Source organism: Limanda limanda, chromosome 8 (assembly GCF_963576545.1).
Source record: "Limanda limanda chromosome 8, fLimLim1.1, whole genome shotgun sequence".
Lineage (NCBI taxonomy): Eukaryota > Metazoa > Chordata > Actinopteri > Pleuronectiformes > Pleuronectidae > Limanda > Limanda limanda.
In genome coordinates this window covers 29,138,553-29,152,141 of record NC_083643.1, presented here as the reverse complement: position 1 = coordinate 29,152,141, position 13,589 = coordinate 29,138,553, and the positions used below count along the sequence as shown (strand labels likewise).

The window sequence follows — 13,589 nt, the reverse complement described above, 5'->3', positions numbered from 1 at the left end:
ATTTCTGTGGATTTTTGTAGTGTCTGGGGATATTCTGTTGCCATGTGTTACCAACATTTTACTCACAAATATCCACAACTGACAATTTATGTATTAGCTTTCACTATCACATTTGTTTTTTTGATTTAAGCTGTCAACTATCTGGGAGCTTTTATTGATATGCACAAACATATGGTTGTGGACGAACCCAATAAAAACACAACAAATTTTCAAGAATAACACATCAGAAAATACAAAAGAGAAACACATTACAAGCATCACAGTTGCAAATCCAAAACAAAAGTTCACTAAATAATCATAAAATAACAGATGAACTCAAAGGTTTTTAACTCATGGATGAATAGTTTCAATAAATGTGGAGAGAAGCAGGGAAAGCATCAGAGGGAGAGGCGCAATTGTCCATACAGTGTTATCAGACATTCATGAGGTGCTTTGCATTGACCATATATTGTTGAATGTAGGTATGAGGGCAGGATATGAGGCAGATCCACCCATGCACGTTTGATTTTTTGTGCTCTTTTTTAGTATGAAACCTACACACTGTTTTAGAAATGGGGTCCCAGATATAAGGGGTAATTTTGGTTTCCCCTTCAGAAGGCTTGTTTCACTACTAAACAAAGAGAGCACACTTCACTTATACATCACAAATGTGAACCTTTAGAAAATGTAAAAGGAATCCCAACTTTTGCTTACTGTATCTTCATCAAATATACTGCATAACACCCAAAGGGTAGGTTGGAAAGTAAATCTCAAAATCAAGTAAAAAACATAAATGGGTTGTAAAAAAGTGTTTAATATTTAATGTTTGGCATGCAAGTAGGTTAGTCCAATAAATGTGGCAAGTGGGTCCAATATTAAATGATCAAACTGCAGCCTTTTCTTCTCTATTTTGTGTCTCCCAGTTTGACATAAGGACTGTTTTCTGAGACTTTACAAACTTGAATGAAGGAAGAAATCACAACAAAAACAAGAGAATACACATTTTGACACAACTCAATCAACTTTTAATAATTATAAGTATAGGTATGGATTTACACTCTGTTCATAACTTTCATAACGTTTTTGTTTGCTTATGTAGTTTTGTACATATCCTGTGCGTGCAAGGCAAAGATAAACATTACAGTAGAAAATAAACTCTACCCCAGGATGAGACGGAAGCTCAGGTCGCTGACAACATCGAGAGCGGAACTGAGGTCTGCTCTCACAAAACACACACCACTCTCCACAACCACCCTGACACTTAGATTGACTGAATACACTGATCATATCTTACACTACATCTGATCATACTTATATGCTACTTTCTGTGATATGATGGACATGTTGTCAAATGGAATGAATGAACCTGACTTCAATTAGCGACAGTGACTGAATCAGAAAGAGCGTTCCATTTGTTCATCTGATGATCCAAAGGCTTAATGTAAAAAAAACATCTTAACAAGGCAAAAGCAAAATTGGAATATTTTACCACATGGTTGGCATTATGTGGACTTTAATAAGTAGTGTAGAGGAAATTGATTTGAAATAATTTTCAGTTAAAAAGTGAAAACAACCCAAAAATGTGGCCAACTTCTGGAATTATAAATAATCTTTGGAGCATGTTTAGAGCAGGTTCTGTAGTAACAAAGTTTGTTACGTCTCACAAAATGACAAATATCTGGGGGAGACAAAACCTTATATTTATGTTGTTAACTCTTAGCCCACAGTACCAAACCTCGAAGTAGGAAGTTTTTGTGCCGTGCTTCTGATTCAAAGTTTCCCCTGCAGTGATGACTGACACGGCTATTTATACTGTTGTAAATGGACTGACTGAAATAATAAAAGCCAAAGAATTAAACTTTGGGGATATCCATGAAAGCAGGTTGTTGGTGTTTAAAAACCTTGAATTTATCAATCGGTTGCTCTGGTACATGAGGAAAATGTATTTCGAATCAGATTCATGATGGTCTGAGTGACGGATTAAGTCAAACAAGCGACAGGGAACTGTCCTTGTGAACTGCTGAAGTCTTGCAGTCTGCCACCATGCAGCGTCTAAACGTGTAAAAGCTTTAAAAAACTGTGGCTAATTCATTGTTATCCATTTCCAGCTCATCTCACCAGAGCTATTAACAGTTACGAAGCCTGCGTGTTTGTGTACCTTAAAACTGCTTCTTATGAATCTTTTCCTTATCTCCCTCAGCAGTTTGTTTATATCCATAAATCCAACTGATGATGTACATTTTTATGAAAATAAATGTTACTATGGGTTTGGTACTGTTATTACATTCATGCCACTACATGTGTGTGTAGTGCAAATGTAATATTTTTTATCTCATCTTGAATTTAGCAAACTCAGGAGGGAGTAATATGTCTGTTTGTCAGCAGGACAGAATGTTTATCTTCTGCCTTTCAGTGGGGAAGCTGTTAGAGACTATGATGTACACTGCAGGGCTTAAAGGCCAATTTATAGTCAGATTTTACACAGGCACGCAAGCACGCAAGACATGCAACATGCACCTTGCGTGCCCCCTCTTGCGGCTTGCGTGTGTCCGCCAATTTTACTAACTATACGACAAAGTGACGCGAGCCTCACGCAGCGCCAAGGGGTTTGATTGGTCTGCTTACTACATCCCTTCTGGAGTCTAGTTTCCGGTTTCATGCCCCTTAACACCGGCAGAAATCACGGAAGATTTAGAAGAACGAATATAGACCAAATAGCACTTGGCAGAAGAGATCCGAAAGTATGACCACTTGTCACTGAAAAAGGCTGAGGAGCCGCAGTGGCGATTTAAATAAACAGTCGACGACTGCCACACACAAAGAAGACGTCTCTTCTTTGTGTGTTTTGTCTTTGACAAAACACGTTACTCCGCCTAGTGTTTTGGCGGGGAATTAACACGCGCAACGCTTAAAACCAAGAACCATAAACCAAAACGAGTCCGTCGACGCAACTGCGTTGCCAGCCGCAGCTGCAGTCGCAGTACTATAAATCAACCTTAAGTAGTAATAGAAAGTTCAAAACCAGATTACACATCCTAAACAGCCAACATCAACCTGAATATCAGGCCAATGACAAAAAAGAAACAGTGCATTGAGAGAGAGAGCACCATTCAATCAATATATTTTTGACTCAATAAAACTTTAAACATTTAACAAAAATACCCAATTAAAAATTTGCTTAATGGGTCTAATTGTCATTTAATCACTAAGATGTAAGTCAAAATAAAATACAGCAGTGTGGATCGAAGACAAACCTGGAAGTAAAAGAAAGTAAGAAGTTAAAGTGAGAAGAGAAATAAAGAAATAAATTACATAATGGACCTTGAAGACCTGTTATTATGTCATAATGATCTCATTTATATAAGCAGGCAATTTGTGTGTATTTGTGTTGAAACCTAACATGTTGATGACTACACACAGTAAATGTGTGGTTAAATGGGATGTTAGCTGTAGGCAGCGGCGTTTCTAGTGGGGCACTGCCCCACAACATGGCGCTGTTGTGCAGAAAGCTAAATACATCTGTACTTTGTGGCAAAATATATTTTATTTTATTTATATGCAAAGTAGCGTGAATGTGTGTGTGAATAAACTTGACTCACAAGCATTATAGTCTTGTTTTTGATTTGTGTGTGTTTCTGTCTGTCTGTGTCTGTGAAATGCTGCTCTCTTGCCGTCTGTTTCTGGACGGCGCAAGCGTAAGACTTGTTACCATGGAAACACCAATGAGCGTGAACCACACAGGCCAAAGTTAACATTGGGAGATTGGGCACTTTCAGATGTGCCCAGCGAAATGTGCCTAGCAACTCGACTCGAATAATGCGAAATGCGACTCCAGCGCTTTAGCCTGAGGTAACAGGCTAACAGGCTATCCCTAGTCAGTGAACAGGACCTGAGTCTGTGGAGAGGTTTCACTCACATATCGGATGAATAATACGTTTTGAAGTTCTGCTTGTTCTCCTGACAGAGAAGCTTAAGACATCTGCACTCCCGTTTCCTCTATAGCTACCTCTATTTTTGTGACGGTGACATGACGTCATACAAAATTGCCCCACCAGAAATTTCAGGCTAAAATCGCCACTGACTGTAGGCTAGCATTTAAACAAGCACCAACCGTATTCACTAAATAATATATAGTTCTTAGGAGAACCCTAATGATGTGGGACCCAGCAGCTTTTTTCCACAGGGGGTTTCTCTCAGAACTCATGTGCCCTTGCATTTCCTAATCTCAGTCATGTCACAGCCCCCTCCTCCCTCTCTCTATGAGGTGTGTCTTTTCTCCTTGGGTAAGTCAATGTTGTGTGTTATTCAGACAGAGGGGGCTCAGGTCTTTGGTCTGCTGGCTCTGCCTTCATTGTGTGCTGTTTAGAAAGCGCCTCTCCTCTCTCCTCTGTGCTGTTTCCAAGATCCTTTGTAGCTGGTGCCGTGCCGGGGCTCTTCTTCTTGTGGGTTGTGCTGGAGGTCTTGTCTTGGAGTGGTGGGGACACAAGCAGTTTGTCGAAAGTTGGGACTGTGCTGGGGCTCTTTTTCTGGGTTGTGGAGGTTACAGAAGTATTTTCTAGCGTTGGGGTTCGTGCTGGGGGCCTCTCCTGGGTGGACGAAGCTTTGTTGAGGGCTGGAGTGAAGAGTCGAGGTGCTGATACTCCTTGATGAGTCTGAGCTGTAAAGGAGGGAATCCCTGAGCCCAGGGCTTCTTCCTCTTCTGGAGAGGGGTGCTTTGCATCAGCTATCGTCCCGCCACCTTTCTGTGACTTCAGCTCCTCCTTCTGGTGCTTTTTTTCTCCAGCTGTCTCTTTTCCTGTGTCACTGGCTGAGGGGATGAAAGACACAGACAGGTGTATGTATGTTTAAATCGAAAAAAAAGGAAGAAAGGAAGCAAAGAGTAAGAAACTAGATATAACCATGACTGATAAACAACTCTCACCTCCCTTAGCTCTTTGTGCTTCATCTGCACTGGATGGATCTTCAGTGCAGGTGGGTAAGTCTCCTCTGTTTCCCCGGAAACGGATGGGGGACCTCTGTAACACCGCCTTCAGCTCTTAGACAGATGAGACAAAGGTAGATGGGCTTCAACATTAAATTATACATGATCCACATGTGTGAAAAGACCTGTCTGGAGTAGCGGGACATGGACAGGCTCCAGTATGTTCAGAGCTCTGCCGCTGCGGTTCTCACTCGAAACAACCCCTGGCAGCTCATCTCCCCCACTCTAATCCCTCTTAACTGGCTTCAAGACAAGTCTCACATCTTTTACAAAATACTTCTCCCTTTTCCAGTCCACCAGTATCTGTTTGACCTGCTCCACACCTATACCCCATCCCAGAAACTACGGCCCTCAGATATGGGTCTGTTCGTCATCCACCACACCAGCGAGAGACCAGACGCTGGAAAATTCCACTCAGATATGGAGATCTGCAATGCCCCATCTCTGGACAAACAAATGTGTTAACACCGCGCTGTTAACAAAGGCTTTTGACCGATAGATTCAAAATCTCCAGCAAGCTATACTATCATTATTCTATGTTCTCAGTTTTTTTTAAAGTTTAGTTTTGCTAATTTATCAAAGAAAAAACTTTGCTGTTCTGGGCACATGTTTCAAGAGGGATTGTACTTGTCACTTTTAAACTCATAAGGGCTAACAAGTAATAAATATCAATCAAGTTTTCAATCAAGTTTATTTGTATAGCCCACATTCACAAATAACAATTCGTCTCATAGGGCTTTAACATTGTGTGACATCCTCTGTCCTTAACCCTCAGCAACAGTAAGGAAAAACTACTAAAAACCCTTTTCACAGGTAAAAATATGTAGAAACCAGAGCCACATGTGAGGGAGGGGATCCCTCTCTCAGGACGGACAGAAGTGCAATAGATGTCAGGTGTAAGAAAACATCATCAGGATTTTTAGCAGCATCGATGAAATATGAGTGACATTCCCTTTAAAGCAAGGTGAGCTTGTACCTTGGTGGATTGACGTTATCATTTGTCCAGAAGCAAGAGAAAACACTTCTCTGCAGGAAATGGTTTCACTTTGTGAACAATCTGTGTGTGTAACAAGCATAGTGTATATGTGTTGTTGTTGTTGTTGTTTTGCACCCTTGTATGTACAGGAGAAACATGTTTCTATCTTCATGATGTGTCTAACAATATAATGGAAAATGGTAAATGGTTTTGTATTTATATAGCGCTTTTCTAGTCTTGATGACCACTCAAAGCGCTTTACAGTACAGTTTTACATTCACCCATTCACACACACATTCATACAGTGCATCTATTTGCAGCACTTTGTTATTCTTTGGGGGGCAATTCAGGGTTCAGCATCTTGCCCAAGGACACTTCGGCATGCAGATGGTTCAGACTGGGGATCAAACTGCCGACCTTCAGGTTCCCCTCCTTCAGGTACCCATCAGACCCTCAATAAGTTTCAAGTTATTGAGGGACAAACATTTAGTTAAAGGTCAAAGGGTTGTAAAATATGGTGACGCAGAATACAACATGAACTAAACATGAACATGAAATGTTTTATAATGACTCATAAAGCGTCACATGTACTGTATATGTTAACAAGTAATGAATGGTGGTCAGTGTAAGAAGTACTATGTCTTTATCAAACCTTGTGCCAGAGTGTCTTCATGGACGGACACAGCTCTGCGTTGTGGAAGGGGCTTCACATGTGGGCGTGGCTTGGGAAGACACTCTGAAAGAGACACACACACACACACGAACAAATTAAAATCAACATTTTGGATAGTTAACTACTTTTTAACTTAAAAATTGTAAATTTAAACATAAAATCTCATAAAATCATCACTTTCCCTTTTGATTAATCAATCAAACCCCCCACCCTGTCCGTTAAATAAATCAAAGATATTCAGATCATCGATGGGCTGCTCTATAAATTTATCTATGCACTCCTGTAATTTTCACCAGCGAAAAATAAATAAATTGCGGAGATGTCGGAAATGAGCTCAATCCGGCAGTAGACATCACATGACTGCAGAATTTCTTTTAACATCACAGCCTTAACTTGTTGTATTTTAAAGTGTATTATCTTCCTAATTGGTATTTTCACTCACATAGTGTGTATATGTCTCACATGTGACTCTGATGACTGTCATGTTACATCTACAGTATGTGATGATGGCCGGGAGCTGTTAAGTCTGCTAAAGACAACCATAAGTTCACAGTACTTTACTCAGATCTTCCTTCTCTATAAACACAACACATTGACCAGACCACACTTGATTCCTAATAAAAGATCATAACCATCAAAAAATACATTAGACAATGAGATGAGTGGGATCTACCGTCTGTCACTGATTGTGCTTTCTCCTGGCGATCCTGTGCACTAGGCCCCCTCCATGGAGATGGGGATGGAGGAAGCTGCTCTTTACTCGGGGACGGAGCCGAGGCTGCACCCTGGGGACCGTCCTGGCCTCCATTCTAGGAATGACGATCAGAAGATGCTCAGAGGGCTATGACACAAACAATGTGACTGCTATATGTCAAGTGCATATATGGAAGAAGAGAAGAATCATGCCAATGTAGAAATTGGCAGTTATCTATTTTAATAAACCCAAACTTTAGATGTAGTGGCTGAGGTGTTTCTAATATTTAGTCTACCCTCTGTGGAATGACAATTTTTTAGAATCAACACGGAGATGAATCTGAATTTACATTTTTGATATGTGTACGTGTTCAGAGAAGAGTCTATTCAAACAGCCCCTCTTATGGTGTCTTCTACATCTGACCTCAGAATTAACATAAGCACTGATTTAATGAGTTGTGACATGCTTGATGATGATTTCAGAAATGGAAAAAAGGTCATGGAAGTACATTTTTTGGTGAATGATGAATAACAAATTTTTGTAGAAGAAGACTGTCTTTGTGACTTTATGATAAATCTGTTGCATTTACATTTCCTGCATTATGTTGCATGCCTGTTGGTTCTAGACGCTGACATTATCTTATTTTAGCATCCATGTTGCCATTGCTTAGCAGCAGTGTTCTCACAAATTTAACACCAAGCACATCATGTAAACAACTTCCTACAACGTAACTACAAGCTAATAAGTATATTCAATTTGAGGGCAGCATAATGTTCAGTGTGTTCCTAGTGCACATTCTACATGTTCCCAGTTTGTCAATGTGAACAAGCTACCTGCATCTTATATCATTGAGTCTGTTCTTACCAGCTCTCCTGTCCCCTCAACAAAGATCTGGAAGTGTAGCCCACTGTTGGTTTGTCTTTTGGTATGCGCACAAATACATTCATTACATTTTAATAATCTCTAAACTAAAATCTCCAAAGCCATGGACAAGTTCCTTAATCCAACATTGCTTTCTAATTTTTTCTTTAAGAACTCAGTGTTTCCCCTACCATTATATTGGGGGGGCGCTGCGGTTAGATTTCTCCTCTGCTCTGTATCGCGCACGGCGGAGTTCCATCCAGATGCGCGCACACAGACACGTGCGCGCACACACAGGTGAGCAACCTCCCACCAGCGGACAGAGAGCATCCATCTGAAAACATGTCGCATGAACCACCTGAGAAGCAGTTAAAAATATCCGCGTTTTTTAAACGCTCCCAGGTGGATGATGGCACCACCACTCTCCTGTGAGTAGCAGCCGGAGCAGCTCTCCTGCTCCGGGTCCGAGTTCAGAGAAGAGCCTGAGTGCTGCACGCCCTGCCCCAGACAAGAATCTGTTCAGTCACCACCGGATGACAGGTTCTGACCCAGCTTGGCTTTCAGAGGGGAAATACTCCCCCTGGTTGTACAAGACTGATCTTGATAACTTAAGTATTACACCAGACGCCGAAGCGCTGCGCCGCGCAATTCTCCAGCGCCCAGGCGCCTGGCTGTTCTCACGGGAAATGCGCCGGTCAGCCCGCGATTCTGCTTTCTCCGCTTGTTGTATTTAACCGTGAACGCACCTCGCCTCGCAACCTCAGCCTGAACCATTATTAACCCCGCTGCGTCACTTCCTTCTATCACTGTCTAATCTATTTTCATCGGACCATTGTTCAAAACCGGCAAATCTGACGGGAATTTTTTTTTATTATTGACGGAAGTTTGAAAACGGTAACTTGACACAAACGAGGGTTATGACGAAGTGCTCTATTCTAACTAGTCCTGTTTGATTGCTGTGGTAACAGTCATTTCAGGTGGTAGAGAAGTCGTGATGGGAAGATTGCTAGTAGGATCTCGACTTAAGTCTTCTTTCACTTTATGCGCATGCTCCATGACGTCTTTACAGTGATTTCAACCACTCCGCTGCAGCGTTTCCGTGTTTTCGTGACAGGGCTTCGTGTGGACGCGATAAACATAAGTACCGGATCCAAAAATGTTTCTGGATTCAGGCAATCCAGGTTACGTATGGAAGTCAGTGAATACATACATTACATACATACATGTATACATGCATGCATGCATAAATAAATAGATAGATAGATAAATTACAGTTCATAGAGAATGAATAGGGGATTATTTCAGTTTTCTTTTTGGTTTTATGAATGTTCTGTCGAATACGTAGACAGCATAGACAGGCAGTTGTGACAGGAAACCAGACCCGGCCATTTATAGAGTCTCCCTGCCAGTCCTACAGAAAGGACAAACTGGACAAACACATGATGTCTGAGCATCACAGAATAGCCTGTCAGGGCCGGTCAGAAATCCAATGTACAGTTCAAAATCATTAAAAGAAACACATTAACATCATGATTCCTTTAAGTTTTTGTGTCCGTGTCGCCCCCCCCGAGACGCTCTGCCACCACCGACGCCTGCCCCCCCCCCCCCCCCCAAAGCTGTAAACCTAGGGGAAACACTGAGAACATTGTGTTTTTATTGCAATGGTCCTTTTTTTTTTGGAGGGAACTTGCAGCTGAATCTAATTCAGTTTTGCCCAGACACAGTTGTGAATCATTCTGCCTTAAAACATTTTTTGATGTAAAAAGTGATAGCTTTGGGCCTTAATGTGAAGCCTTATATATGGAATATGTTCCCTACAGCATCAAAGTAACTGTCTGACTGAGTGCTGTATTACCTGAACTGCACTCTCGCCTAGCCTGCCATCACGTGTGTGTGCTCTGAGCGGGACTCTTTCTGCCATGCTGCTGGATGGAGGAGCAGAAGATGGACGAGCTCCTCCCCCTGCAGGGGCAGCCGGGGTGGGGAGGGGAGGTTTGGCTGCTATGGCAGGTTTGGGTGGCAGGGAGCCAAAGGGGCGATCATGGAGACTGGGCTTCGGGTGAAGGGGAGGGTCTGGTCGGATCGGGTCCAGCACTCTAATAAGATGCCGAGGGTCTGCTGGAAACAGAGGGTCAGAGACAGTCAATAAGTAGACACTGATGCTGCTTTTAGACAAGCACTGAACTCTGGAGGATCTCCGGACATTCTCCAGAAGGGCTGAATGTGAGAGCACCAAGTCAACGTCCATGTCCAAGTCAATGGTCAAGTGAGAGCATCCAGAGTTTCTCCTGCCAGCCCCCTAAAAAAACTGCTGTAAACTAAAATCTCTGCGCAGAATTAATACATTACATCCTGCTTCACCATAATGCACCACCCCTCTACTGAATTCTCTGGAGATTTATGTTCAGATTCATGTGTGAAAGGCTAACAATGGAGAAAATCTGGAAAAAATTGCTTGAGTTATGCAGATTCAGAATCAGGGAATCCAGGCTGGACAGACGTTTTGACTGATGTAGACTAAGAAACCATAAAACCGCTGCAGAGATGTTCCTTTTGTCTCATTTCCAAGGCCACCGGGAAGGGTGTCAACAACAGTGACTTAAAAATAAGCAGGCAAAATAAACGGTGTAACACACACACACACACTGACTCTATAGAACTAAGGATAGATAGTAGATAGATAATGTTACCTACCTGATGATGTGGACATGGTTCTGGGTTTCATGTATGTGGGAGGTGGTTCAGGTTTTTCCAGGATAGCACCTGAGTAAATGATGAATAACATACATGAAGTTTGGGCTCGGCTGAAGTAATTCTAAGCTGTAACTAAGCTGAGAGAATTTAAGGAATGTTTTCAGACATATGGAATCATAAAGAGAAAGATTACTTATTTAAAATTAAATTTGAATAAGTTATTTGGGAACTAGATTTTTGTCCCAATAAGGAGAATAAGTCCCCATAATGTGACTGTGTAAATAGCTTTAGGTGCCCACAACATACACACACACACAAACACTTACCTTCAGAATTGGCCTTTCTCAGCTCCTCGTCTTTGTTCTGGAACACACACATTGGACAGTATTATACCTGAATAAGTGTTCACAATATGATGCTCTTATGGTTGTTATCTTTTTGATAGAAGATGGTGCCATACATATAAGAATTGAGGAAATATGTCCTATTTTGATCCTTCGACTTGTACAAGAGCGAACCAAAATATTGTTATTCTGTGCTCACAGTTTTGGTTTCAGTAGAACTGGTCTTGGCCACACCCATTCTGTGCAGCATCACTTGAAGTCTCTGCTCAAAGCTGGAGGTGCTCTCAGATGCATGTTTCTGAAGGACAACACACACACACAGATTAAAATCAACTTTTTTGATCTCCAATTACATTAGCCCTCCAAATTCTGACTGATAACTGCCAAGTGCAGGGTACTTGATACTGATACCAATGAGCAAAAAATTCTGATTTGTAGTGTCGATGACAGGTTTTGTTGTGTCTTTTGAGGGGATAAGAAATTAGTTAGTAGCAAAATTTGGCACAAAGGCCAGGCAAGGCAAGGCAATTGTATTTAAAAAGCACTTTTCATACATAGCGGTCTATTCAAGGTGTAGATAAGGGCGACTTTTCTTTCAAATTTTAGGTTAATATATTTTCACAATTTCTAAATTATCTCAAGCTTCTTTTTAAGCTTCCAAAAACAAGAATGTGCACATTAGATATGTACACCAATACCAATATATATATCAGAGGTCTTCAACGTTTTTCATTCCAAGGACCCCCAAACAGGTGGAGAGATGGAGCAGGGACCCCCTACTATATATATTGTATAAAATTGTGTTTACTATTAAACTGGGCCTAGTGCCATGTATAAACATAACTACCCTGATATTGTGCATTCAATACTAAGCTATTCAAATATTACACTCTGTTTCATTGCAGCCATTTGCTAAAATCAAAAAAGTTCATTTTATTTCTCATCAACTCAGCACCCAATCTTGACAGAAAAAAACAGAAATGTGATATTTTTGCAAATGTATTAAAAAAGAAAAACTGAAATATCACATGGTCATGAGTATTCAGACCCTTTGCTCAGTATTGAGTAGAATCACCCTTTTGAGCTAGTACAGCCATGAGTCTTCTTGGGAATGATGCAACAAGTGTTTTTTTTTTGGGGGGATCCTCTGCCATTCTTCCTTGCAGATCCTCTCCAGTTCCGTCAGGTTGGATGGTGAACGTTGGTGGACAGCCATTTTCAGGTCTCTCCAGAGCTGCTCAATTGTGTTTAGGTCAGGGCTCTGGCTGGGCCAGTCAAGAATGGTCACAGAGTTGTACCGAAGCCACTCCTTTGTTATTTTAGCTGTCTGCTTAGGGTCATTGCCTTGTTGGAAGGTGAACCTTTGGCCCAGTCTGAGGTCCAGAGGACTCTGGAAGAGGTTTTCTTCCAGGATATCTCTGTTCTTGGCCGCATTCATCTTTCCTTCAATTGCAACCAGTCGTCCTGTCCCTGCAGCTGAAAAACACCCCCATAGCATGATGCTGCCACCACCATGTTTTACTGTTGGGATTGTATTGGGCAGGTGATGAGCAGTGCCTGGTTTTCTCCACACATACCGCTTAGAATTAACGCCAACAAGTTCAATCTTGGTCTCATCAGACCAGAGAATCTTATTTCTCATAGTCTAGGAGTCCTTCATGTGTTTTTTGGCAAACTCTATGCAGGCTTTCATATGTCTTGCACTGAGGAGAGGCTTCCGTCGGGCCACTCTGCCATAAAGCCCCGACTGGTGGAGGACTGCAGTGAGAGTTGACTTTGTGGAACTTTCTCCCATCTCCCTACTGCATCTCTGGAGCTTAGCCACAGTGATCTTTGGGTTCTTCTTTACCTCTCTCACCAAGGCTCTTCTCCCACGATTGCTCAGTTTGGCTGGACGGCCAGGTCTAGGAAGAATTCTGGTCGTCCCAAAATTCTTCCATTTAAGGATTATGGAGGCCACTGTGCTCTTAGGAACCTTGAGTGCTGCAGAAATTCTTTTGTAACCTTGGCCAGATCTGTGCCTTGCCACAATTCTGTCTCTGAGCTCCTTGGGCAGTTCCTTCGACCTCATGATTCTCATTTGCTCTGACATGCACTGTGAGCTTTAAGGTCTTATATAGACAGGTGTGTGCCTTTCCTAATCAAGTCCAATCAGTTTAATTAAACACAGCTGGACTCCAATGAAGGAGTAGAAGCATCTCAAGGAGGATCAGAAGAAATGGAAAGCATGTGAGTTAAATATGAGTGTCACAGCAAAGGGTCTGAATACTTATGACCATGTGTTATTTCAGTTTTTCTTTTTTAATAAATTTGCAAAAATTTCTACATTTCTGTTTTTTTCTGTCAAGATGGGGTGCTGAGTGTACATTTATGAGAAATAAAATGAA

The 13,589-nt window shown here is 41.6% G+C and overlaps 1 protein-coding gene across 1 annotated transcript in view; it reads right to left on the bottom strand.

Moving 5' to 3' along the window:
• Positions 1-4,280: 4,280 nt before the first annotated feature.
• carmil2 (capping protein regulator and myosin 1 linker 2) overlaps positions 4,281-13,589 on the bottom strand; it is a 51,794-nt gene continuing 42,485 nt past the window's right edge. The window contains exons 35-42 of the mRNA XM_061077299.1: positions 11,402-11,500; positions 11,185-11,221; positions 10,859-10,927; positions 10,020-10,282; positions 7,283-7,418; positions 6,589-6,672; positions 4,901-5,014; positions 4,281-4,786 (exon numbers count right to left, since the gene is read on the bottom strand). Coding sequence (XP_060933282.1) covers positions 4,281-4,786; positions 4,901-5,014; positions 6,589-6,672; positions 7,283-7,418; positions 10,020-10,282; positions 10,859-10,927; positions 11,185-11,221; positions 11,402-11,500 — 1,308 coding nt within the window. The remainder of the gene's footprint in view (positions 4,787-4,900; positions 5,015-6,588; positions 6,673-7,282; positions 7,419-10,019; positions 10,283-10,858; positions 10,928-11,184; positions 11,222-11,401; positions 11,501-13,589) is intronic.